The sequence below is a fragment of the Pezoporus flaviventris genome, unplaced genomic scaffold (assembly GCF_033815535.1).
Source record: "Pezoporus flaviventris isolate CSIRO_AGI_PZ_B2104156 unplaced genomic scaffold, CSIRO_AGI_Pfla_v1 ptg000025l, whole genome shotgun sequence".
NCBI lineage: Eukaryota > Metazoa > Chordata > Aves > Psittaciformes > Psittacidae > Pezoporus > Pezoporus flaviventris.
The window spans coordinates 5014140-5041436 of record NW_026892573.1 but is presented as its reverse complement, the minus strand read 5'-3'; the positions used below and the strand labels follow the sequence as shown (position 1 = coordinate 5041436).

The following is a 27297-nucleotide window of genomic DNA, read 5'->3' as shown; positions in this document are numbered from 1 at the left end:
GCCACAGGTTCAAATCCCAGCAAACTTCATTTTAAGGTAGATAAATTGGGTTCCATGCAATTGACTTTGTAGGATTTATTTGGATGAGACTTTAACAACCAATGTCCTACTAGCTGTATGTGGGTGTTAAAGATACCATAGAAACGACTGCTAGAGAAATGCTTTGCCTTAGTGTCCTGTCCAGGACTACTGAAGCTACAAAGTTATATTGTTTGTCTTTTTGGCTGCCACCTTGCAGCTGAGCAAGTCTGGCCATATTTCAGTTCTGAGTGAAGTGATTCATACGCATGTATAATTTGGAAACAGTTAATTTGCACAAGAAGACTGAATTAATTCAGTGAGTCATTATTTTGTCCAAAATTGTTAAAATACTTGTTAAGGTCATGCTTTTTCAAACCTGCCACCAAAAAAAAAAAAAAAAGAAAATTGCTTCTGTTATTCCATTTGTGATTGGAGTCAAAACAGCAATTTGGATAAGGGTAGAGAGAAAAAAAGGAAAGCTTCCCTGCTATGTTTGTCATCCAAACCATGCAGCTTTGTCCTTTGTAATAAACATATGAAAATTAAAACTGATTATATATGATATCTTCCTCCTAACCAAGAGAACTAGCAACAGTCTGAGCACCAATATATTTAACATCTGTTTTAGTCAATGTGTTGTCTAATGGCACAGCCAGGAAAGAAGTTTTATTTTAAACCTGAAGGGAAGGCTCAAGTTTTGTGGACTGCTTTTTGATAAGGAAATGTTGTCTCCTCTTTTTTAATCCTTTCCTGAATCTCATTCATTGTGGCCTGTTTCCGCAGTGAAGTCAATAGAGCCTCATAGCTCTCAGCATTTGGACAGGATACATTCAATATTGTCTGATAGCTCCAACAAATCTGCAATTGCAGTCTGTCTGCTTGGCGTCTCATTGTCCCTTTGAAAGATTCTGTTTGCAAACCAAAATAAAGACATTAATCCACTGATGATCTTCAAATGCTCACATTTGCCACCTAAAAATTTGTCATTGTACGACAGTTGGCTGCAGGTTTCCTAAAGGAATTTACAGATGTAAGACTTAGAAACTTTCTAAAGGAACTTGCTTCCTCTCTAAAAATGTGGATGAAACAATGTTTTGCAGGATTGAAATGTTTTAAAGAAAAATTACCCAAATGCTTCAACTTGTATCATTCTGGCTCATATGTAACTGGATAAAACAGAAGAGCCTGAAAGTTTTATTTCTATATAATATGAAGGTTAAAATAGCATTAAAATGAAACATTTCAATTGTGTAAAGTCAGTGTTTCAGTACATCATTCCCAGTCTAAACCAAAATATGTCAGAATCTTCATTTAGTGGTAAATTTTCCAAAATGTAGTATTTTGTTCCAGTTTGTACAAGTAGGAATTGTTCAAATGCCTGAATTTTCATAGGATAGAAACTATTTTCTGCCTCTCTTTTCCATGAGCTTTTCCTGTGATGATATCATAGCAATATTAGACTACTGAGAAAAGAAGTCAATACCTAAATTCATGATGAAGAGGGAGATCAGACAGCTGCAATTATTGAGTCACAGTTGCAGCCATGTATTCAACAATTATGCCACCATGAAATCAGAGAAAGCACAGCAGCACAATGGAAGTAGAGAAATAGAGGGAAAGAACTGATGTTTAAGCATTTGTTACAGTAATGAACTTTGTAAACCGGAAGTTGAGGTACTCTTCAAACAATTGTCATTTATACCAAATATGTAGTGCTCAGGTATTGTGCCTTGCAGGTTGTCTCTCCACATCTATTCTCAGCAGACTTCATGGTTCTTGCCCTTGGCCAGAGTGAAAATCTGGGATGATCAAAGAGAAAAAGGCTTCGTGGCTCCTATGTGGTTGTTAGTGAACTGTGGTGCATATAATGGGATTAGGACATATTTGTTACAGTTGACAGGTTGAATTCAGAAAATGAAATACCTCTACATGCTGAGCAATAGTAGGAGGTGTTGGTAAGGAAAAATGGCAACGTATGTCTATATCTAATCTTCACACTGTGGCATATTTAGATTACTTACTCTGCAGAAAATCAGGCTCCTAGAAAGTACAGTGGAAGCTTCAGGCACACTGCATACACATCAAGAAAGCCCATATTGTAGTCTTAAAAATATTGTTTTCTGCAGTTCTCAGCTTTTCTGCTAATGGCACTGGTCTGCATCATACAAGGTTAGGGTTACATTAGAAAATATTATTTCTTAAAAGAAAACCTGGAAATATTTTTCTTCGTAAAAGCAGATACAGATGAAAATTTATACTTAGACCTATCCTGGTATGTTTTCTACATTTCCATTATGTGAGAGCATCCTGAAAGGGAAATAAGAATCTGGACACCTTTGGAAAAAAAAAAAAATCACCCCTGAATTGTGCCCAAACTATAAATAGACCAGACTTTTTTCTCTAGTTTTGGTGGGAGAATTGAGCACTGTTAACCAAGAGGCTGAAGCAATTGCAATGTCACCCTCCCTGCCCTGGCAGTTCACATACAAATCTGAGTGGGGGGAAAGAAAATGAAATCTTAGTGTATTGCTACTATATCTACTTTTTTACAGAAAGGAAAACATTTTACAAGCTTTTGTAAACAGTTATGAGGATGTTTCATGAATGACTTGCCAGATACATGCACTAATATTTGTTATGGCTGTTGACATTTCCCAGCTATACTCGGTGTCAGGAAAGGCCAAATGTCAGGCTCAAGTGGTACATGGAGCCCGAGATCCTGGCCTGGTGTTAACAGAGGCTTCAACATCCAGAACTGTGTCATGCTGTCACTGAGTGTTCATTTCCTTCAGCCGTGTGGTTAGGAAAAGATTGCTTCTTGCTCCTAATCTGCCCCCCTTTTAATTTCCTCTTCATTGCTGCATATAATGATACTTAATTCACATCTCTGTCTTAGCTGAAGAGAAAATAATGGCCAACAGACAATTATAATTTCAGATATAATCCTCTTCCAGGATGTTCCCAGAGTCTTGGAAGCTGATTAGTCCCAACATGAAAAAACACCTTGCTTGGGAGGTATGCACAAGTAAAGAACATTTTGCAAACTGAAAATGCTAATCATATGTTTTGTGGCTAACTCCATAAAGGCAATTTATTCCTTCACTTTTTCTGCAAGGTCAGTGTCTTTCTGTGGAGCCTTTTTGTATACACGTTAATTCTGTGTTTTGATCAAAGTTCTCCTCTTGCTGACTGCTGAGTTCAAGATACATAGGGCACTGCATGCAAGTAAGTTATATAGCCTTGATGAATATATCCCTGTTTTAGGGGTGAAAAGGTTGATATCCATGGTATCCCTCTATTGTTAATGGAGAAAGGAGATTTCTTTTTTTACCAGGCCTTATTTTAGAAGTACTCAGTGATCTTTTTCCAGGAGTTTGGCGCTCTCCACTGTCAGTTATCTGCCTTCATTAGATAACTCTCGTGAAAAACTCCTATGTAGATATGCCATAAAATGGTAGTCAAGAGTATCAGTCCTCCAAGTTCAGACTGAAGCAAGAGGTGAGTCATGATCACAGAAATATTTTGAATGCTCAAACTGCGGTTGCTTGGTGAAGTCCTGACTCTGTTGAAGTCAATAATTAAATTCTCATCAGCCTAAAATTTGAGAGAGAAAAACTGATTTCAACACAAGTTTTTTTTACCAGCATTTTGTTCTGTTTGAGTTTCATTGTTTGAACAAAGTGATGACTTTGACCTCATTCGTCTGTCTGCCTCCAGTTAGCATCTCCAGCAGCTTGGACACAATATTCTGTGGGGTTTTCTCCAGACATGAAATCAATAATATTAAGTAGGGATTCATTTTTCCATTTGAACCCTTGCAGTTGTTATCAGAGCATTCCTCCACTTCAACCAAGCATCTTAGATTTGATGTGTATTCTTCCCTTAATTGAAATATTAATTTAAGTGACATATTTAAACAGTTTTACTAAACTGCTCACTTTATGCTACATTGAAAGTGATATTATTCCTAACTACACCCTAGTCTTATGTTTTCACATAGTAGGATAATCACTGATGATCTCTACTAAAGACAAGTAAAGACGACTCATATGAGGCTCATTTTTCCAACAAGACAGGCAAAGATTTAAAAACCTAACCCACTTCAATTTTTGGAGAAGCCTGTAATTCCATCAGACTCATCAGAGTTCAGTTCTTGTACTTTACTGTCCTTTTACAGGAAAGTACAAGTTCAGTTCTTGTACTTTAAGGGAAGCAGCCAAGGGTACCTGCTCTGAATGTCCTGTGTCAGTGTATGTGTTAGTACACATCTGCCATAGGATGGGGTACCTCCATGGGGTATGACTGCCTCACATTGAGCCAGGTAACAGGAAAAGGGTTCTTGAACACAGGAAGAGGAGAGGAGCTAGAAGAGTGCAGTGCCTGCTCAGATCATCCCAGTGGTTTGGGACTATGAGAGAAAAGCTGGTCACCTTTAATAATGAAGATCCCAAGTGATTGCAGATGCTTTTGCTTCACTTCATTGTGAGTACAACAGCCGTTTCCTGACTAGCCCACTCTTCAAAAGGCTTTCTCCTCCCACAACAACATAGGCTCCTGATAAAAAATATGCTTAACATGCTATTATAAGGGCAATTTGGGCCTAAAGTTACAGGCTAGAAAAGCTCAGTATAAGGCTTGCACACATCAGGAAATGTGTGTTTCTTTTCTATCCCAGTTTCCCAGGTTTGTATGCTGTGAACCTCAACCTCAGTCTGCTGGCATGAGTCACTGAGTAACTTCCTTGACACCACTGGGGCCCTTGCAGCAGGCTCTTCTAGAGCACACAGGAGTGAGTGGGCATTGCAAAAAGTGAGGTGCTGACAACTGGGTATGTTTGAGGGTAGGGAGATAGTGCTGGCAGCCTTTCTGTATCCAAAAGCTGAGGGGTAATGTACCCTCCTACAGAGAAGTTGGCATCTTTCCTCCACCCGAGAAGGTTCCAAATGGCATTTCCAGAGAAGAGCATGGGTTATGTGCTCTCTTCAGCCCCTCTGTTCTAACTGCTCCCCTTTGCAAGACTGTATTCAGTCAACTAATAAGTTCATGTCACAAGTGCAGTTAATTTTCTAAAAAGGACAAAGAGGAGTAATGGTGCAGTGCAGGGATGAGGGTAGCCCCTTGAGAAGAGAGAGATGTGGGGTTTGGTTTCTTGTCATGGCTGGTTTTGTTATTAGAAGAAGGTGCAAGGACCCTGTACCCTGATTTGAGTGGCGTGTAAAGCCCCCAGAGATTACAGAGACCATTCACTCTATGTATTTGGGTTATTCATGTCCTGGTGGGGCCAGCACAAGGGGTGAGGTGTGTTTGCGCCTCTTTCTACTCCCTGCCTTTTTCATGTCAGGCATTTATTTATAGCCCTTCCATCACTCATTTCTTCTAATTTCCTTAAATTTAAGGTACGTGGAGTGTGAAAAATTCAAGCAGCTATGACCATTGGCAGATCAGCAGCTTTCCTACTTGCCACAGCAGGCGCAAGGAATGGCCAACTCATGAATTCAATACTGTGAGGCCTGAAAAATAACAGGAGTTTAACTGGCTCTTTAGGACCATTCTATCAAAGAACTTGTTCAGCCTTCAGAAGTTCTTACATACTGATAAATCAAATTCCCCTGAGTCCTCCCTTGGCTGTCCCAGCCCAGTTCAGCACGTTAGAGGGCAGCAGTATAGATTCCTTAGCACAGTGCAAAACTCTGCCTGCTGAATCACAGTCTCTGCGGTTTCAGCTACAGTCTAAGGCTGTGGGAGTGTCACAGGTTCAGCTGGAAGGCAAATGGCTACAGCAGACCTAGGTATATTCTGACACAAAGTGTGCTATCTGAAACAGATCTGGACTGTACCAATAACCCCTTTGTTAATGTGCAGAAAGAAATCACACCACTTCCCATGTCCCTAATTAAAAGTGTTAGAGTAGCATCATAACTTGGCTTGAGATTGGAGTGAATTCCTGTCATCTGGGGGAGGAGAAGAGAGAACTCTGAGACAAAATGATAAAACCCAATCAGCCACCTACTCGGCAAGTCACAAAAGTTTCTGACTTTAAATTTCATATAAGCTCCAGGGGAAACAGTTCTTCAATGCCCAGAGCTACTTGACATTTTAATAATATCTGATCACTATGAGCAGCCTTTCATCCCAAAGCATTTTCACAGAGTATTTATACTGCACAAATATACAGGAGTCAGCCCATCATTTCTAGTAAGGAACAGCATTCAGCATATGCAGCTGTGTGCTTAACCCACACAGCTGTGTGCTTAACCCACACAGTGTACAAGGCAGATTGGCTGTCAGAGCACTCAGGCTCCCCTGCAGCCACCTGAAGGATGATGGGCTGCCTGTGCTTTAGCCACAAGCCTGGTGCTGCATTCCTGGGCATTGCACACCAAATTCATGTTCCCTCCAACTTGCTAAAGTCCTTCAAGGAATAGGACAGCAAAAAGTGACGGAAGCAAGAAAGGAACTTCAGTATCTCAAGGAGATATCTCTTCTTAGAGGTATCTTAAGTATCTCAAGGAGTATCTCTTAGAATCATAGTATGGTTTGGGCTGGAAGGGACCTTAAAGATCATCTAGTTCCAATCCCCCTGCCACAGGCAGAAGCACCTTCCACTAGACCAGGTTGCTCAAAGCCTCATCCAACCTGGCCTTGAGCTCTTCCAGGATGGGACATCCACACTTCTCTAGACAACCTCTTCTAGTGCCTCATCACCCTCACATTGGGAAGAATTTCTTCCCAATATCTAATCTAAATCTACCCTCTTTCAGTTTAGAACCATTTCCCCTTGTCCTACTCCTGCATGTGCTTGTGAAAAGTCCATCTCCAGATTTCTTGCAGGCCCCCTTTATGTACTGGAAGGCTGCTCTAAGGTCTCTCTACCAAGGTTCTTTTCACCAGCTGAGCAAGCCCAGTTCTCTCAGCTTGTCTTCATAGGAAAGGTGCTCCAGCCCTCTGAGCATCCGCATGGCCTCCTCTGGACTCACTCCAAGAGGTCCATGTCCTTATGTTGGGGCCCCAGTCCTGAACTCAATACTCTAGGTGGGATCTCACAAGAGCAGAGAAAAGGGGGACAATCTGCTACCTTGACCTGACTCATTTTGCTTCAGCCCAGGATACGATTGGTTTTCTGGGCTATGAGCACACACTGCTGGGTCATGTTGAGATTTTTGTCAACCAGCACCCCCAAGTCCTTCTCCTTAGGAAGAGTTTGTGGTCCTAATCATGATCCAATCTAAAGGAATGAGAGCTCCAAAATGTTTGTTTCAAGTATTTTCTGTATATTCAGATGTGGAGATTCTTGTGAATAGGGGTTTACCCTGTTGTTTCGTATGCCTTAAATTAATAATTTTCAAATACAAATCTTTTCTGAAAACTGTTTAGTCTCAGAAAATATTTAAAGTTGGTTGTTTTTTTTTTCCCCAAAGTAGTTCCTTTTATTTCAACAAAGACATTTCCAAAACAATTCTGCACATCCCAGGAGGGAAACAAATTACCTTTTTTTCCTCTCCTTAACTTTTTCTTAGAAGGGCATTGTTCTTTAGGAGGTTGCTGGAGCAATATTTGTGTTAAAGACTTTGAAAGGGCTTTCATAAGTTCTCAGTCTCAAGTAAACATAAACTATCCCCTCCTACTATGACTTCAGCAGAGCTGGTAGGCAGGTGATGCTTTCGTTCAGCTAACCATGGGCTTGCTGCAATTCCCTAGCATAAGGTGTGCAAAATGACAATTACCTTTTCACTTGCAAAACAACCACCTTCGCATCACATAAAACATCTGTGTTAACTCATCACGAACCTACACATAAATCCAGCTTTAGAAAATGAAGCAACCTGATCATACTTTCAAAAATAAGCATGAAGTAACTTTCATATTAGTCATCTCTATTTTGTATATGTACATTACCATAAAATAGATGTGCACAAATACAATGAGAGCAATATAAAGAGATAGTTCCAATGAGAAAGGCATTTTCAGATTATTGCTAGTTGCCTAAACTCAGCAGGTGAAAGTTATAATAGTGAAAGCTTTGTAATGAAAAAGTAAAAAGCATCTCTCTGGCAAATGGATCAGAAAAGTAGGATGTCGAGAGCACCATAATACAATTAATCTTCACTCCTGAAAACAATGTAGGATAAATCAGACAAACAAATACTAGATCCATAGAGGTGTGTTTGAAGTGCTTTGTTTGCAAGGTCTTATGTTCGCTCTTCTAATTTTTTTCATTGTTGTTTCTATAATTGTAATGCCAGATAGTTTTTCAAACCAGTTTTCAACCCTTTATTTTTTTTATATCAGCACACTCTTAAATTTACTCTTGAATTGGTGAATTCTATATTAGTGTACTTCAAAAGTAAATTTTTATATTAGTGTACTTCGAAAGCAATTACATTGTGCTGTGGCTGACAAAACCAGTAGTGGTTTCTTGCATAGCACAAAATAAGTTCTCAAGTTTAGGCTTGATATGAATGAAAAGGTGTATCATTTCTAATGATAGACCAGTCACATTCACCAGCAGTGTAGCATATGGTAAATATGTTCTTCTGCGTCACTGGGTAAGTAACAGAGAGAGAATAATCCTCTGAGACCCTGAAATAAAGATACCAGAAAGTAAGGGTTTCTTTTTACTGAATGTTGACCTGGTGCTAACTCTAAAAGCGGCACAGGCTGCTTGTGAGAACTCTGGCTTTGACTAGATGGTTAGATGCCTTACTCCTTGCCTTATTTTTTTATATGTAATGCAACACTGTAATTTTTACTGTAAACCTAGTTACTCTAGCACACATAGAAAAGGCCAGAAAACCTCTCTACACAGAGGCAGTGTCAGCAAGACCACCTAACTTAATGTCAGCCACTTTACAGAAATCAACTCTTAGGCTGTGTAGAATCAGGAGTGTGTAAAATATGTTTCTAGGAAGTAGTTAATTTGCCAGCAGAAGATCAATTCATTTACAGCAACAAGAGAATTATATTAATTAAAGATTATGAGCAATTTTCTAGTCATTAGAGTATTTTTAGAGGACTAGTCAGCAGATAATCAGAAACGGTCACTGAGGACATGCTGGAAGGAGAGCTGTATAATACGCAGCGTTCCGGGAGAATTTTGAGTTAGTGTGAGTGTTCAGACACTCAACCAAATTTCCATGTCACATTACAGCACAGTGCTGTAGTATCCCATGAAGGGGAACAAACTCAGTTGAAGGAAGAATTAGAGCCATTTGGCCCAAACCAAGCATTGCTGCTGTCAGGATTTCCTGAATCTTGCAGCCCAGCAGAGGCGAGGTAGTTGTAGCTGCATGCAACCAACCTGCACCAGTGCTGAGCATGTATTCCCCACAGGCATGTGCATAAACACATGTATACAACAGATGCATGACATGCATACAAATGTACATGGCCTGCCGCGCAGATCAACGCAGACTCAGCATTCATAAACAGAAACAATACTGTTGGCCTCACAGTGCTCCTCTTTCTGGATGATCAGGATAAAGTTCTATTAGTGGGAAATATACATGCAGACTTAAACATATATACAGTGTGGATACCTCCAGTAACTGTCCTTTGACTCTCATTCTATTCTGTGACTGTCCCCTGCCTCTCATGTACACACACACAAACAGGATCTTTTAGTCATTCCCCAGATCCCACATTGTCCCAGCTGCTGGCTTGCACTCCCTGGTCCCTCCACTAAGTCACATGTGGTGTCTCTGCATAGTCTCTCCCATCTCTTCTAGTTCCATCCCAGATCTATGGCTACTTCAATACATGGCTCACAAGCTTATTATCCTACTCAGTGTCTAGTCTGGCTTGATGCTCATCAGTGGTCACAGAGCAGTAGATGTCACACATGCTGGTCTCTCTAACTGTGGCACTCCAGACAGCCCTCTGACACCTGGTCCCACTCCAGCTACTGTGCTCAGACCCACTCACACACCTCCATGCACACAGAACAGAGAGTTCCTCATGCAAGAAAAGAGTTAGAAATTGAGTTTAACACATGTAATGCACTGATCAGGGCATGGAATGGCCAGACAAGTGTACCAGGAACCTGTTTACATGCAACTAGCCCCTTTATCCCCTTCCCAAACCATGATCCCTCTCTTTTCCTGCCTTTCGTTCCCTATTAAGGACCCTCAACTAAGTCTTGTACAACCTGAAGATGTTCTTCCCCTACATCCCATAGCAACTCCCATATCCATATAGGCAGAACCTCCTCAGTCTGTAAGATGATGCAGAGAACATTCCCATTGCCTGCTCTTGATAGGTGTCATGCTTGACCCCTGAGGCTTGATGCTTTCCTGTAACAGCCCTGGGAAAAGCTGGGTCAGGGGATGACTATTTAGGTTACTGGGCTTTCCCCATCTGTGATAGTGCCTCTGTCCTTCTTTGTGCTCATGGCGACAGAACTTTAATCACAAGTATCAAGAGGAAGCAGCACTTGATAGTAGCTGGGAAATCCCTTCTGCAGGGGATAGAGGCACCCTTCTATTGATGACACACTCCACATGTGGTTTGCTGAGGGCGCAGACCTGGAATGTTGCAGAGAAACTGCTGAGGTTTATCCAGACACTGGACTATTGCCCCTTGTTGCACACCCATGTGCTCTGCCCCAGCAGCTGATCCTGCTTGGAGCAGGAAGTTGGTCTAGAGACCTCCCAAGGTGACCTGCCTGATTTTGTGATTCTGTGATCATTTGGGTCACCCTCACCATCTGTGAGTGTACTCATACATTGCCACATTTGCAAGGAAATTTGCGAGGAAATTTGATTTAAGTTAAATTTAAATAAGCTCTTTCATTGTAGTTTAGCTCAACTTGGATTGAATAATTTTGCATTTACGGTGGATAAGAACATAGACAAGGACAGTAGCCTGATCTCAACTGACAACCATGTTAAGGTATCAGAAGTTGCCCTATACCTCAACCTTGTATGTCCCCAGAAATTAAGATGCCTGACTTGATGTGCATTGAAACTATTGCAAGGCTTCCAGTCACTTGACTGGAAATTGAATTAGGCTCCATTCAGGCTAAAACAGCAAGATTAAATTTTCAAATGTGGGTCTGAAGTACATTTAAATTAAAAACAGCAAAGGAAACACAACTACATCATGCTTTAAGAGATCCCCAGGTAAATGAAAATAAATTAAAAACGTGCGGTCTTTGTGTCACACGCCAGTTTCTACTCATGTTTGCAGTAGAATCAGCAAACCTGCCTGGCTGTCAATAAACAATTTGGGCAAGCATGTCTGAAGTCAGAGACCAGTTCTGTGGGCTCAGAGCAGGTATACACGTGCTTTTCAAGATCTTAACAACTGCAGATTTGGTATCACATGTGAATGTGTTTTTCTTCTATCAAAATCAGAAGATTACCTTTTCTTTTCAAGCTTACAGCATTTCTCTGGCCTGATGTTAATAGTCTGCTAGATTTTTGCTTAAGATTCAGATATATAGTTTTTCTCCTGCTGCTAGTTTTCTCTCATAAATCCCCTCGCTGATAAGAAAGTGTATCCCTTACATCTGACAACATTCAGTAGCTGCTCTGTCATATGCCTGCTGTGTCCAACATCTAGTCTTTTCTTCTGCTACTGTTTTAATGCCTCAGACAGTTGGCTTTGTACATATAAGGGAAACACCAATATATCCTGCAAACTCTTCCAGAGTCCGGTAGGATTCATTTTTTACTGGTCTTTCAGAGGGCACAATATTATTTTTACCGCCTCACCACACAATTCTTCAGAATCCAACAACAAAGGGAATGAGGTCTTTGAAGACAAAATGCAAGCAGTCATCATTCCCCCTAGATTTAACAGTAATTATCAAATATTTGAATTACCCAGATAGCAGAGGGAGTGTTTCAGCTTTTTGGATATTTGTCATTTGCATCCTGCTCATATGCCAGTTGTCTTCAGTGTCACATTCATTAAACCCCATCTGCAGAGCCCTGAGCTGCACTGTGGCAGAAATAGTTTCCAGGTAGGGCAGCTACTGTTGAATCCCTGCTCAGCTCTTGGTTAGCATTTATGGAGAATGACAAGTCCTCACTCCTCCCATTTTTAGGTGATCACAGAACTTTTTAGACTAAAGAGAACCATTTTTGCTAAAGATAGAAGCCTGAGAGCATTCATTTTATATTGTGTCTGCCTTTTTTGTACTGGTGCAAGACTGACCTGTAGAGGATTAGTGATGTCTGGATGAGAACTTTTTATTTAACATTTTCCCATATGAGGAAAAAAGAAACCAAAGGACTGAAAAACCTAAGTCATCCAGCCTAAATATCTGGGGCTTTCTGGTCTGCTAGTCCCCTAGAGTGCAAAGCTAGCCTTTTGTTCTTAAAGTACCTGTGACTGTCCTCTGTAGAAAGTCACCACATCTCTTCTACCCTTCAGGACTTCTGTGTGTGTCTTTGGCAAGTGCAGCTGTCAGGAGTCATGCTCTTATTTACTGTCTACAGTGTTGGACCCAGGTGCTCTGTGGTGGGCCACAGTGGACAGTGAGACTAGGCACCTTTTGGAGCAATCTGCTTGCCCATGCCTCTGCATTTGCTTCCAAAAGAAGCCATGGTACACGAAAGAATTACACAAAACTAACTTCTGTCCCACCTTGCAGCCAGGACATGGCTGAGATATACATCCATGTGCTAAAACTGACATAAATGACTCTCCACAGCCATCAGCTCTGCATCAGTTGTAGTAACAGAGGTTTGGCCGTGGAAATGAATAGTCTGTGTGAGAAAAATGTTATGGGCTGTCCTCTGAGCCTCAGTTCTCCTGAAAGTTTTCCAGAAAGACCCTCTCTCTGTCCTTCCCTTCCTGGCTCAAAAGCAGGAAGCCCTGAATCAAAATGCTGGTCCCAAGGGGTGTCTGCAGAATCATAGAGTTCATCAAGGGAAATTCATGTCTTTTCATCATCTGCTGATGGATGAAAGCATCATTTGCAGGAAAAAGCTCCAAGCTGGCAATGGTGAGAGCATCACAAAGAACGGCTGCATTCATGCTGAGCAGCTCTGGAGCTGTCATCAAATCAGGCCTCCATGTTCTCAGATGCCTGACATAATTTGTGAATACTGAATAGGTTTCTAATGATCTCCAGGTGTGATTTAACCTGGATTAAGCCTTTCATATGTTGTATTTGGTTATTGCAAGGTCATTTTGCTCCTAATAAGTACTGGTTTGCATGTGCTCAGCTGTGTTCTTGTCCTTTAGTGTAGTAGCTGACAGATGGTAACAAAATATTCCTTTTATAATGCAAGAAGACTGAAGAATACTGCTTTGGACCTCAGAAAATATAATTTGCCAAATAAAGGATGGTCTCCAGGAAAGAAAGGGAATACTGTAATGTAGTATATATTAAATTGTTTTTCTCAGGCATCTAGTGACAGTAGCTCTTTTCTCATGTCAGAGACATGACCTGTTTTTTTCCAATTAGTTATTGCTTCATTCACCTTTGTACTCTTGAAAGTCTTGTTTCTGTGGGTTGGCATAAGTAGTGCCTCTAAAAATGTGTGAATTAACTGTGTGAGGATTTGTTGTAGAGCCTTCATAGGTACTGGATTTTATCTGCCGTGTGTAGTCAGATACTTAAGGTTTTCACTTGCATTATAATTAGCCAGGTTTCTGGGTGAATTTCACACTTGTTTTTTAGAGACAATTATGCCCATTTCTCTTAAATCACTATTAATTCCTGAATCCTTTATGTGACCATGCACACCCTGTATTTTCTCTTGGCCTTTGCAAGCTTATTTTGGCAGCTAAATACTTCAGAGTTGTCCAATTTATCATGTTCTGTGAGGCGGGTGGTTTTGAATGGCAGAACTCTCTCCTCTTCAGACCTCCAATAGCCTTCTTCTTAAGCTAGTCTTTTGCCATTCTTAGTTGCCTCGTGGTCACCCATAACCAATTTTTTACTTTTTTATCCCCTGTACCAGCACACAGTTAAGGAACACTTGATGTGACTTCCTTCAGCATCCATTTACACTGTCCTATAAATCATACAAAATGTTCTGCACAGGCTCAGATCTAGGCATTAAATGAGAATCCATCTGTTCGTTTCTCCCAATGGGAATATAGTTTCTTTCTCTGCATCACTGCTTGACAAAACTTCTAATCCCATCTGAAACTGCTAGTGTGTTGTGTTTGGTGCCTGTTTTATCAAATACGCATCTCTCTGCTCTCTCCTTCCCCTCTCATGAATTGTTATTTTTAAACTGCTTCTCTATCTCTGATGGAGTCAAAAGTTACATCTGAACCTATACAAGCTCTAGTGGCATATGCTGCTTTGCTCCTCTGCTGCAGTATCATGAAATCTGTTACCCAGTTCTGTTCTGCTGATCTGTAACCCCCTTGTCATTGCCGCCCTTATGGAGAAATTCATGCAAACACTTCTCTTATTTCTGTTTCTTATCTGGGTTTTCTTCCACTGTTCTTGGATGTCATGGCCAGCAGTAGATCAGTATTTGCATTAACCTTTGTCTTATCAGGAGGGGAATCAGCATTACTGGACAACTCAGAGCATACTCCTGCTGCTATAATGTGCCCTGTGTGTTACAACACTACAGGAGTGTTAGTGTCAAGGTGATGTATCTGCCAAAGCACTGAGGCACACCATTATTTTAAGAGAGAATCACAGTAACTCTTGAACTGCACGCTCCTTCCTACTTGGAGGTGTCTAAATCTGTGCTGTAAGTTTCCCTTTGAAGCCAATAAGGAATACAAAATAGGCACCTCAAAGGTCCAATTTATTTCAACCTAAAGTAAATAAAATATATGATTAAAAAGTTATGTTCTTTCTACTGACTAAAAAGGCAGTAAAGGCTGACTAGCTTGCATGTACACATCTACACACAGATATCTGACCAGGAGACATGCCTCGGTTGGCTACTACAACTGCAGCCACTACACACAGGTGACTCAATGGATGTCACTCCTCCTTCATTGTGGGCTAAGGTCTGTGAGAGCCCCTTGTTAATGGGGGCTAAGGATAGGCATATGCATGTATGTGACTCAAAAGCACATGCAGTTTCTTAGCTGATACATGGCAACTTGCTCCTTTTCGCAATGCAAGGGAACATTTGAACCCGTGATGCAATCTGAGCCATCAGGGCTGTATTGGGCAGCTGCTCCTTGAAGCCAGCCTATAAAGAGCACAGAGTACTTGGAGGGGGGGGGGGGGGCTGTGGCTTTGTTTTGTTTTGTTTGTCTTGTTTTGGGTGTTTTGTATTGTTTTTTAATTGGAAATGAGGAAGGGCCTGACCCTTTTTACCAATTGCACGGGCTATGAATCCTTTAGTCACCTATAAAGAGGCACATTTGACATATTTTGAGGTTTGGCCTTTTCTTAGCCTGGATTATTCACACCTTCAGAAATGCCCTAGAGCAACCCAAGCCCAGTGTCTCTCTTTCCTTGTCAAAAATGCTTGCCAAGAATTTTGGAGCAAGGCACCACCCCAAGTGCATGTTCTAGATGGGCCACATCATTACACTGAAGAGAGCAAGTTTACTCCCATTTAAGGCTGCCCAGTCCCATACAGCCTCCGGCTGCTTACCTGACCTTCCCCAACCAGAACATAAAGAGCACCATTCCTGCACAGCCCCATCTCATACCACCAGATCTCCACCCCCATGCTCTTTGCCTCCGAGGTTCTTTGGAATTGCTGAGCATTTCACAGAGCAGATGCAGCGGAATGAGTCACTGCCAAAACAAGGAATGAGTTACTGAATATCAGTTGCTCCATGGAAACAGCCCATGTATATGGTTGAATTTTGTGCACTGCACATTGAGGCCACTTGCATGACTCTGAAATGGAAATAATTTGTTTACTTCACATACACCCAGGAGAAGAGCAGTCTGTGTCACACAACCGCCTGGCTACTTCTGGTGGAGCACCTAGCATGGCTGAGGTTTGGGTGGCTCAGGCCACCTGGTTGCAGAAAAAGGAGCTCAAAGCAGGATCCTTCACTTCTTTGCCCTTAAGGCTTTCTCTCAGTCCTCAAAACAAGATAGCCTTTTGCAAACTACCTGTTAGGAATGGTCCCTCAAATGTGCTGACCCCCAAAATGTTCCTGCGAATTGTCTGGGACAAGGGCCAACATCATGCCAGGTACTGGTTGAAGAGTATAACAGGGTAGATGGTTGCGCTCTAGTAGCTAGAAGCATTACTAGTGACTTGTGAATTTACTCTTACAGCTGCAGCTGAATGTTTCTATCCATGTTCCCTAGAGGCAGTCTTTGTTTACAGCTTTAATAGCGAGAAAATGTGAGTTTTCTGACCATCCTCACACTTTATGGCACATTTTTCAAGCTGTTATAATGAAGAAGCACTAACAACAAAGTTATTACTTAGTCCACAAGCAAAATTTCTCTTCTTGGCAGCTCTTGGCATAAAGGTATTTCAGAAAGTGTCTTAATATTCTGCAAACAAATCAATTATTTATAATTGTCTTGTCTTTAGATGTGAATTAAAGTAGTGGTCTTTTTTACAGTGTTGAAAGGAAGCAGAATGGTTTAATTGAAGTAAATGAAATCTACATGACCACCTGTTTTGTTTGGGTTTTTTTTTAAACCTTATAGGAAATCAATGTATTGACAGTAGCACTGGTCAACCAAGACAGAGAAAAGAATTCAGAGAAACGAAGCCCGGGTTTAAAATCAGAGAAAGAGGCACTATTAATAGGTAAGATAACCTCAAAAAAGAATTTTGAGAACAAAATGCCTTTTAATAAGTTTCTCATTTGCATGTGTGTTTACATGCATCTTTATGCTAATAAAAGTGGAAAAAAGATATTTTTTAATATTCATCTGTATTCATAATGGCTTTTAGTATGAGAAATCCCAAAATACAAGTGAACTGTTCAGTTCTGAAAAATTCTGTAGTTTAAAGAAAGGATGTCAGGTAGGAAGAAAACTGCAGGATCTGCATTTAGGTTTGCAGCATGAATGTATGAAGACTTTATTTACATCAAGATTAGCAGGGTAGACTTGTATAACATATTATCTGATTATTAGACAAAATGGTGAAGAAGAAGGGAATAGAAATAATATTAATAAACTACCAAGCAAAAATTATGTATACTGGATGTATTAAGCAAGCCAGATTTATGCGTTTGACATGAAGAGTGCATAAAAGCTAAAAGCTTATAGGCAGTGGGCCAGCGAACTGCTACCTGGCATTTAGCCACACAGGAATGCTGCCTGTACCCATGATATCCTTGGAGGGAACATGCCCCATTGATATCCATGCATATCTTGCGTTTGGTTTCAGTGGGTTTTAGTGGGCTTGGTTTCAGTTTGGCTTTCATAGAGCCTGAAGTCCCACGGTCCAAAGTGCTCCTTATGGCATGGTTGCAGTTCACAGGAATGCTGACCTGAAAAAACAGGTTTCATTTCTATGGTTTGGTCTTTTCACAAAATCAGCAGTATCCTGGTAGGTGATAGTTCCAGAACTACCTCAGTTTGTTTAGATGCAACTCATTTGCATCTGTTAAGCACCAGGAAAGTAGCTGGCTTATTGCTGGGTCAGGGATTCAGACAGTTCAGACCAAAAAAGGTCATTTCAAAGTGAAGAAAGTATTTAAATGTTTAAAAGTACACAAACTTGTGTGACTGGTGAGATGTGGAACAGTGGGACATACAGAAATGCATGAATTGATTTTATTTTGCTTGTTATAATAAAATGTGGAACTTTGAATTGCAGTGTTTGATCTTTTCAAAGATAACTTCTGTGAGAAGGGTAGGAAGGGTGGGATTTTAAGAACAGAATAACAAACTTTTTTTCTGGGTCACTCGTTATTTCACTGTGACAAGTGGTGGCAGTGTCCCAAAGTGGGTTCCATCCACCAGCTGTTCAGTGGCACACTCAGATAAACAGTCTAATCTCAGTCCAGGTATTACTGGTCATAATACCCCCACAACTGGCTTATTGTTACAGTTGAAAGGCAAAAGATTTCTCAAGATGGATTTCATGTTATCTTTTCCTCTGAAGCATGTTCAGGTGTGGCAAGGAAAAAATGAGCCTTGCCTCCATCCATTTGCTACATTTGTCTATATTTTACAAAATTCGATATTGCGTTAGAGGAAAAGAGCTCAAAAGGAAAACAGTTAATAAAAAGTTATCATGGAATTCCAGTCAAAAACTACAAAATATTTTCAAATTATTTTTTATTTACATTATATGAAAGAGCTAGCTTTGAACATCCTGAATTGAAAAGCCTTGGGAATACACATAACAAACGCAATGCCACTGGTAAAATGTGATTTGAATACAAATTGGATTTCCAGTCAACCCATCCAAGTGTGATGGTCTTGGCTTTTGCTTCAAGAGCTCTTGTGTGCATGCTTATATCACAGCACAAACAAAGCAACTGCTGCTAGGACTTGCCATGGTATAAAATTAAAAACATGCCACTCCCTTTGCAGGATCAGAAGTTTGTACATGCTATTAGAAAAACGAAGGAGGAAAAAAGGTGCTCTTTGCAAAGATAGTCTAAAATGAGTTAAATTTTCCTAATCATTTTCACCTATGGCCAGTATTTGAGGGAAAATGAAATCCAAGATTATCCTAATTCATTCAGCACCAAGAAAGCAGTATGGCCTGCAGTACACAAGATAGAGTGACCCATTTTTGTCATTTGTAAGCATTTTTAATCCTGGTGTTTATGCTTTAAATATAAGGAACTTCCCCTAGGGTGGTTTAGCTAAGAAACCCATCCAAACAGAGTTGAAAATATTTGGTCTGATTCTTACAGTTTAACTCTCCCCAGACAGTAAGTAATACACATGCCATTTTGTATTTTCATTCTTTGTTTAGAAGAGAAGAAATTGGATAGTGCTTTTAATAGCAATTATTATGCCCCAAATCTTGTTTTCTCTGGTCATCATTCCTATACTGTCACTACATTTTCACTGCAGAAAAAATCCCTGGACTTAGATCCTCACTTCCTTTAAGCCACTTTTATTCCTGTGCCTTTTACAACGACACTGTAAATAACAGTGAAGATAGACATAACTGGCTGTCTTTTAAAAGAAAGTAAATACGTAAATATGTCATGAAGAATTTGTGTTTTCTTCAGCAGCAGTTAGGGTAATACGGATTAAACACTTTTCATAACCAGCAGCAGCGTAATTACTAGAAAAAATTGAGGGAGTGAGGTTTCTGACACAATTATATGAAACGTTTTCACAACAGAACATCCAGTGAAGGGGAAAAAAGCAATAATTTTACCATTACAATATCCACAATTTTATATTGGTAAATCAAGCATAAAATTGGTAGTTGAAATGTTTCCAGCAAGTCTTTGTTTAGAAATTCCTTTATTCATCAGTATATTATCTTGGTCACTTACTTGCTAACTGCTGTCATTCCTGAAGATGAGCTATTGTGTTTACCGTGTTATTATGACTGTATTAAAAATGTGCCATTTTGTTATGATTATTGGGGTGTGTAAGAAAAATAAGAATCATAACTCATACTGAAAAACCTGCAAGAACAGACTATTCAGAATGATTTTGCTTATTTTAATGGTATATTTTCTGAGGCAATTTCAATAACTTGTGTGCATTTGTTTTTCATACAGGTATCATATCCACATTTCTTCATGTCCACCCTTTTGGAGCCAATATAGAATATCTTTGGTCTTATATGCAGCAGTTGGACTCTAGGGTAAAAAAATTTAATCAAAATCTGCTTTCTCTATAGAAATATTGTATTATTCTTTACTGCAGGTTAAACTCTTAGTGCACTTCCATTAGAAAGATAATGGGATATGGGGCTTGGGGGTTTGCGGTCTTTATTCATTCACAAATTACAGTGCACGTGTTTGTGCTGAGGTCTTTGCCTCACGCTGCTGAACTGTTCTCTATGGCAAAGAAGAGCAGAGCTTTAAATGGCAAAGTTTAGCAGCTGATTTTATGATACATGATCCTGAAATACGGCTGAGGAGAAAGAAACCAGAACAAGAGGCAGGTATAGCCACAGCCATCGAACTGTGCAGTTTTGGGAGACAATTCCTTATTCTTCTAAAAGTTAGGCATGGGTCATACTGAAGATGAACTTTCATGAATATGTGAATGGCCAATGAAACATACCCTTTGTCTCCACATGGAAGTGGAGAGGGCCTCATAAAGGAATTGACTGACCCTATTGCTAAACTCAGAAAAGGTTTAGTCACTTCAGAAGTGAGGCCAACACACTACACTGCAAAGTGGGTTTTAATGCATCAGTTCATGCAGTCCATAGTCAAAACATAGCTGTAGAATAAAATTCATTGACTTACTTTTAAATATCTACTGTAGAATGAGACTAAATCAACACCAAAAGGGCCTATTCCTCTCCACTGAATTTAAGCATGTCAAGGGTGAGAAGCTCAGCTGTGAAATAGCCACCTTTGATTAGGTGAATGCTATTCTAAGTGCTAAACAGCTCTGTGGGATGATAGATTGAAATACTTTGCAGATGCAGGGGTCACCCTGCGGTTAACCACAGCTCTGATCCGTATATACCAATACTTCCTATGGACATGGAGATGATGGTGTTTGCCCAGATCTTCTTGCAAGACGCAGTCAGAATGTAGCTATGATCTCAGAATGTGATCATAGACCATTAGTACAATTGTACACCTATCACTGCCAAGTCCATCAGCAAATCATGTCCCCACATCTACATGTCTTATAAGTTCCTCTAGGGATGGCGGTTCCACCGCTTCCCTGGATAGCCTGTTCAAATACTTGACAACTCTTCTGGGGAAGAAATTTTTCTTATATCGAATCTAAACCTCCCCTGGCACATCTTGAGGCAATTTCCTCTTGTCTTATTGCTTGTTATCTGGGAGAAGAGACCAACATCCACCTTGCTACAACCTCCTTCCAGGTAGCTGTGGAGAGTGATAAGGTCTCCCCTGAACTTCCTTTTCTTCAGGCTAAACAACCCCAGTTCCTTCAGCCGCTCCTCACATGACTTGTGTTCTAAACCCTTCACCACCTTCATTGCCCTCCTTGTGTATGTCTGTGGGCTCTGTCCTTGAATTTCTGCTCATGTGAGTAATGTGCTGGCTTCTGTGCCTTTTGTGTCTTCTGCGGCTGTCAGGATGAAACCCTTAACTTGCAAACACAGCCCTCCTGGAAGACGCATTGTCTCCATCTCACCATGGTGCCAGCATACCAGTCCCTGTAACTACCACTGGACCTAGCTGTTGCGTAATATACACGAGTCGCAAAATTTGACCTCGCTGGTTTATTTTGGAAGTAACTGCTTGTAGCAACAAATTGCTTTTTAACAGTGTAATCCATAGATGCAATAGCAGAGATGAATTTCAATTACTTTCCATGGTTAGCCTGTCATTCTTCACCTGAGGAGGAATGATAAGGTTAGCAAACCCATGTGGGCTGAGGGCTCAGTATAGAGCTCAGATACATTACCCAAAGGTAACTAGCTCTCCGTTACTGTCATGAGAATATGTACAAAATGGATCTGATTACTCTGGGGCTTTAGAATTTTTCCAAGACTGATTTTCAGTACCCACTAATATGAATAAGCAGAATTATCATTGACAGGGAAGCCTATCAAACCATGAAGATACCTATGGGTAACAGGCAGCACCCATAGATTTCTTTACTGATTTTTTCATGCCATTACTTTAGAAGAAGTAGCAGTAAGATAAAATTGTTCATTTTCGTAGAATCATGGAATGGTTTGGGTTAGAAGGGACCATGAAGACCTTAAATGGGCAGGGACACCTTCCACTAGAGAAGGTTGCTCAAAGCCATGCCCAACCTGGCTTTGAACACTGCCAGGGATGGGGCAGCCATGGTCCAGCTTCTCTGGACAACCTCATCCAGTACCTCACCACCCTCACAGTAAAGAAGTTCTTCCTTATATCTAATCTAAATTGACCCTCTTTCAGTTGAAGGCTATACCGCCTTGCCTTACCCTTACATGCCCAGGGCCAAAGTCCCTATACAGATTTCTTGTAGCCCCCCTTTAGGCACTGGAAGGCTGCTGAAAGGTTTCCCCAGAGCCTTCTCCAGGCTGAACAATCCTCATCTCAGCCTTTCTCCATAGGAGAGGTACTCCAGCCCTATGATCATCATTTTATGTGACTGTTCATTTCTTGACTTCACTACTGATTATACCAGAAAGGTTGCCTTTGTGAAAGTGTTTTCTGCAATGAGAACATCCTTGCAATTAGGAAGGTGACCAGCGATTAAGGTTTCAAAACCATAAAAACATCCTGAGTAATGCCAAGTCAAGTACTTTATGGCTTAGTTATCTAGAGCTGCTGAATGGTTCAAACTGGGGCAATATGGCTCCATGGATAGTCAGCCCTAAGTAACAAAAGTGAGCTGATTAAAAAATAAAGTCTGTGTGTCAGCTTTTTTGCAACAGAAGAACTGATGGAGCAGGAGGAGGATTCAAGAGCTCCTGGGATGAGAAAGAAGAATAAGGTCCCATTTGCTTCCTCCTTCTCACAAGTATATCCACAACTGTAGTTCTTAGATGGACTTGGTATCACATGGTGGGGCTGCAGCTGTCATTCTTTTACAGTCGGAAGCACTTACAAAAGTGGAAGCATTCCTGCAAGGAATCTGCACTTGCTTTGGAGTCTGGAAATTCCTGTCAGGCTAAGGTTAAAAAAAATATAACTGGTTGGTTGTTTTCATCTGGCCTGTATTTCCCCCCCTTTGTCCCTTTATCTCTGTTCTCCCTATTTCCTCTTTCCAATCTATAGAACAGTTTTCTCACTTTAATTTTACTTTTATTTCTTTCTCAGATCTCTGCAAATGAGATAGAAATGCTTTTGATGAGACTGCCACGCATGTTTAAACAAGAATTCACTGGTGTAGGAGCAACACTGGAAAAGAGGTGGAAGTTTTGTGCCTTTGAAGGAATTAAAACTATCTGACTTTGACTAGTAATGAAGCTATGCAGAAGAGAAATTCCTAGAGCATGGCAGGGTTATAAAGTATTAAAGTAAGAAATTTGGGTTTGGGCACATAGTAGTATGTTTTCAAAGTTATCCAAGCCTGATTTTAGTTACATTTGTGACGTTCTCTTGTGAGTGGAAATGTAGTTGTGCACCAGTTCCTAAAATAAAATAAAATTAAAAAAAAAAAGTTTCAAAATGTGACAGATCTGTTTCCTATGAAAACTAAAGAAAGATACCACAGTCATAATGATTTCAAAATACTACATGTCCTACATCTAAGAAAAGCTCATTGAGCAAACAGTTAAGGAGAAAGACTGCCCGGTTATGGTCGCTAAGCTACAGCGATGTATATGTAATATGTAGTAGAACTCATTAAGCTTTGTTATTGAAAGTTCTTTCTGTTTAGTAAGACAATGGAGTAATTTTGCAGTGAGGAAAAGCATACCAAAAGAAAACTTGAAGATGTGTCTGAAGTTATTGTATTTTGTAAATTAAGTTATATGCTGTACCAGGGATTTTTGCCTTATTGAAAGAGGCCTGAAAATGTGATTGGAGTCCTCAAGAATGCTTTATCAAGAATATTATTTTTCTAATGTAACTATTCTCCATTACAAGTTCTTTTAACATGGATTGCATATCAATTTTCATAAACATGTAAATAAGGAGGAAACCAGTGTTACTGTATTGTATTTGGTATGTAACATTCAGGTTTATGCATCAACATAAATATTCAGTTGCATTACTGTTACAAATTTTATAGCAGATATATTAATTTTTATCAATAAATATGACTTCTACCATATTGTTTGTACAAGTTTTTCTTCTGACGTTTTTAAGTTTCTGTCAATCCAGCAAAAGTCTTCTGGCACTTACCTTTCTCCTACCTAAGCTATTAATCGTGGATAATTTGGTTAAATTAATTAGGAGTCAAAAAAGAGCTTGCCATATTAGCTAAGATTAAAATAATTAAAAATATTGGCAGAGGAAGTAGCAGTATGGATCTTTGTGTACCTGAACAGATTTCATTTGTTTTTTCAGACAAGCAGCCAAATGAACACCTTCAGATTTCTCATTTTCACTGTTGTGCTGGGTAGTTGCGATGAATCCAATTAATTGCTCCTTCTAACTCCCAGCTAATTATTCTGGCCTTTGGCCAGCCAGGGAAAGGAATAACTCACTTTTGGTGATGTCCCTTAATGACATTAGTGTAAATTATCATTTAGGATTTACTGTCACACAGTACTCCAGCATTACTGTAAAAGCCAGCTGAAGAAGTTTGTGTATCAACCAAGCTGGGAGAGTATGGAAGCAATCACTCCTCCCAGAGCCCTGCTTTAAAGAACTGAATCAGTACAGCATTTAGCATGGTGCTGGATAAGAAACAGCAGCCTCCTCTGAGTCACACCTCTATGTAAGCAGCAGAGCCATCCACAAGGGAGCTGGCCCTATCAAGTGGGGCACCAATAGCAGGAAATATGGCAAATTGCAACAGATGCAGGCAGTATCCAGATACTTGTCAGAGTGATGTTTCACTCAGGTTCTTCAATAAACAGCAATTAGTGTCAAATGCAATTAGTCATGAAGGAACTCTCTTACATGACTGCTAGTGATTACTGCTTTAGGACCAATTTCTCTTCTGGCATCTACCTGGAATATAGAAATATTAAATGAAATGTTAATTGTGTGCAAAAGGCAAACAGGAAGAGGCTTGGTAGGTCTATTCTAGGAGAAAATTAAGCTTTCAGAACTTTTTTTAAAGAACATATATGTCTATTATGGTTGCTGCAGAACCTGTGCTAAGGTAAGTTACTTGAATGAAACTAGTAATTATATGCCAGTTATGTTAATGAAAATTAGTTTAATCCAAATAACTCCTTCTTCTCTTGTGATCATACAGATTTATGAATAATTCAGGCAAAAATGTGTTAGGCCTGACAGCTCTTATTTAAGTACTGCAACATAAATGTGTATGGATGGCACTTAAACTAGGGAAAAGAGATGTGAGAAAACTTTCACTTCAGCTTTCTTCATGCATACTTATTCATGATATCCTGTCCTCCCTTTTCTCATGTCCTCCTTTATCTTTTCTTTAGGTCATGTCCTCTTCCACAAAACAACTCCAATCATAGATGGCCACAAAACATCTTAAAACTGACAGGACCTTGTCACCTAATCACCATATTTTCTGTGCTTGTGTTTTCGTTTCCTCTTTTACTTCCTGAATTCTTCATGTCTGTCTAGACCATAAGTGCTTTAGGAAAGTGACATTTTAGTCCTTGTGTAGTGCAAGCTAAAAGGGAATCTCCTTTACTGGCCGTTAAAGACCGCCAGAGAAGATCTAAACAGCATGCAGGCATCCTGCAATATTGTAATGTTTCACGAGACCTTGAAACCCTGGGGGATCCTTATGAGTTCCAGGTTGGGCCCCAGAACTGGGTTTAACATTATGTTCTCAATTGCTTTGGGGGAAACTGAATTAAAATTCTCAGCTCTATCACTTAGCTGCTGAAATGTACTTCATCCCTTGGAGATCCTGAAGTGATAAAATGGGATGAATATCAAGGAAGCCACCTTTGAAAGACATCTAGACTGGACATGAGGAAGCATTTCTTTATTGAGAAGGTGGTCAGACACTGGGACAGGCTTCCTAGAGAGGTGGTCGATACCCCAAGCCTGTCTGTGTTTAAGAGGCATTTGGACAGTACCCCATTTGGACAATGCCCTTAATAAGATGCTCTAATTTTGTCAGCCCTTAAGTGGTTAGGCAGTTGGACTAAATGATCATTGTAGGTAGCTTCTAGCTAACATAGTTTGTAGCCAATTCTATCTCCTCCAGGTATGTTACTGATACATGGAGAAGACAGTGACGTTCTGCAAGCCAACACTAAATTCTGGCAAAGCATCCTTTAGCCAGCTTCTCTGAGCAGTGCTGTCAGGCAGTCTGATGCCCTCATAGCCCAGAAAGATGTACTCCATATGAAGTGTGCCACTGCAGGATGGCTGTATAACTGTGGAGCCCATGGCTGTGGGTGAGCGCTGTTGGGCATTGCAGCAAAGCAACTTGTGAAAATGCCATCAGGTGATGCCACTTAACTATGATAAAAGAAGTCACTGTAATGGAAAAGAAGACTAGTCCTTCTCCACATCACTTTATCCTGATGACTGGAACAGAGGCTTGGTCATCTGCATCAGAAGTCAGTATGCTCTCCCCCAGAAGAAGGAAGATATTGAGGTGACTAAGTGTACTTAATGAAATGAGGCAGTGCAAGACCTGAAGCAAATTTCTTCAAGCTGAGTCAGGTTGAAGGCAGATACTCATTTGGCAGAAACTCAAAACTAGTTAGCAGGATGCTCAAAACAGTAGTGGGAAAGAAAACAAGGGAAGGAAAGGCCAAAGGGACACTACATCATCAGGCTAACCATGAGCTCAAGAGGTAAGAATGTGCATAGTCTGGCGTGCAACTGCAAGTTGTGGCAGAAATCATGTCTGTGCCACCTCTTCTCAAACAGGGACTACTGGAACAGGAGAAGATTTGGTTTCTAACTGCCCAAACATGCTCAGGGTAATTTGCAGAGATTTGTAAGCTCAGTTGGCCTGAACTCCTGTTCTCCCAGGAGAGCTTTTGAACTCATCATCAGCATTGAATTGTCTTGGAGCTGTGGTAGGGTTGACTTTTATCAGTTTAGAGGGCAAGCCTCTTACTGCACTGTATTTGATTACCACTTGAAGGCCTAAGAGATACAATGTGCAAAACCTCTTGGAGAAATGCGAATTACACCCTGCACTTTTGAGGGAGATGAGTGTAACCTTTCTGTTAAATTGCATTTTATGCCCACAAGAGACAGCAATGTTTGATGAAGACTGCATTATTCCCATTACTAAAAAGGAAATTTCTAATATTTTCCCATCCTATTGCACACAGTGGAGTCTTAATTGTTTATTGAAGTGTGCATATTTCAGGCAAAACTTGCACATTCACAACTGCCAGAGCATCACATTCACTTAAGGAATCACTATACTGAGATTTAGAGGAAACCCAGTACCAAGCTATGCTACATTTAGCTACACATCATATAGAGTAAATGCTATGGAATCTAAAGCTAAGAAATTTGCTTTGAGAGCATTCTGGGTGGCTTGTTTAAGTAAAAATTTTGGTCTTGCAAGCACTATTTTACTTAAAATCATAATGGCTCTTACTGTCAGTGTTAGTATGACAAAAACGTTCTGCACTAATGTGAGCTGATTTAGGGAACAAGGCTTGGGGAGATGAAGAAGGAAAAGAAGTGGAGAGATACGTTCTTTTTGTGCTTGTAGTACCAGGCTGGTACCTAATACAGGACTGATGTCCACTTTGTCCACACAACAAAAAC

The 27297-nt window shown here is 40.3% G+C and overlaps 1 protein-coding gene and 1 long non-coding RNA gene across 9 annotated transcripts in view; one reads left to right on the top strand and one right to left on the bottom strand.

Moving 5' to 3' along the window:
• Positions 1 to 23728, top strand: part of ENOX1 (ecto-NOX disulfide-thiol exchanger 1) — a 371562-nt gene extending 347834 nt beyond the window's left edge. For all 8 annotated transcript variants that reach the window (XM_061457317.1, XM_061457316.1, XM_061457310.1 and 5 more), the window contains 3 exons: positions 16577 to 16679; positions 19579 to 19664; positions 22771 to 23728. In XM_061457317.1, coding sequence (XP_061313301.1) covers positions 16577 to 16679; positions 19579 to 19664; positions 22771 to 22902 — 321 coding nt within the window. In that variant the 3' untranslated portion in view covers positions 22903 to 23728. The remainder of the gene's footprint in view (positions 1 to 16576; positions 16680 to 19578; positions 19665 to 22770) is intronic.
• On the bottom strand, positions 21219 to 26200 carry LOC133271375 (uncharacterized). The gene is made up of 2 exons (XR_009744113.1): positions 24523 to 26200; positions 21219 to 21348 (listed from the first exon to the last, which is right to left on the bottom strand). It is a non-coding gene; the product is annotated as an uncharacterized LOC133271375 (long non-coding RNA).
• Between the last annotated feature and the right edge of the window lie 1097 nt (positions 26201 to 27297).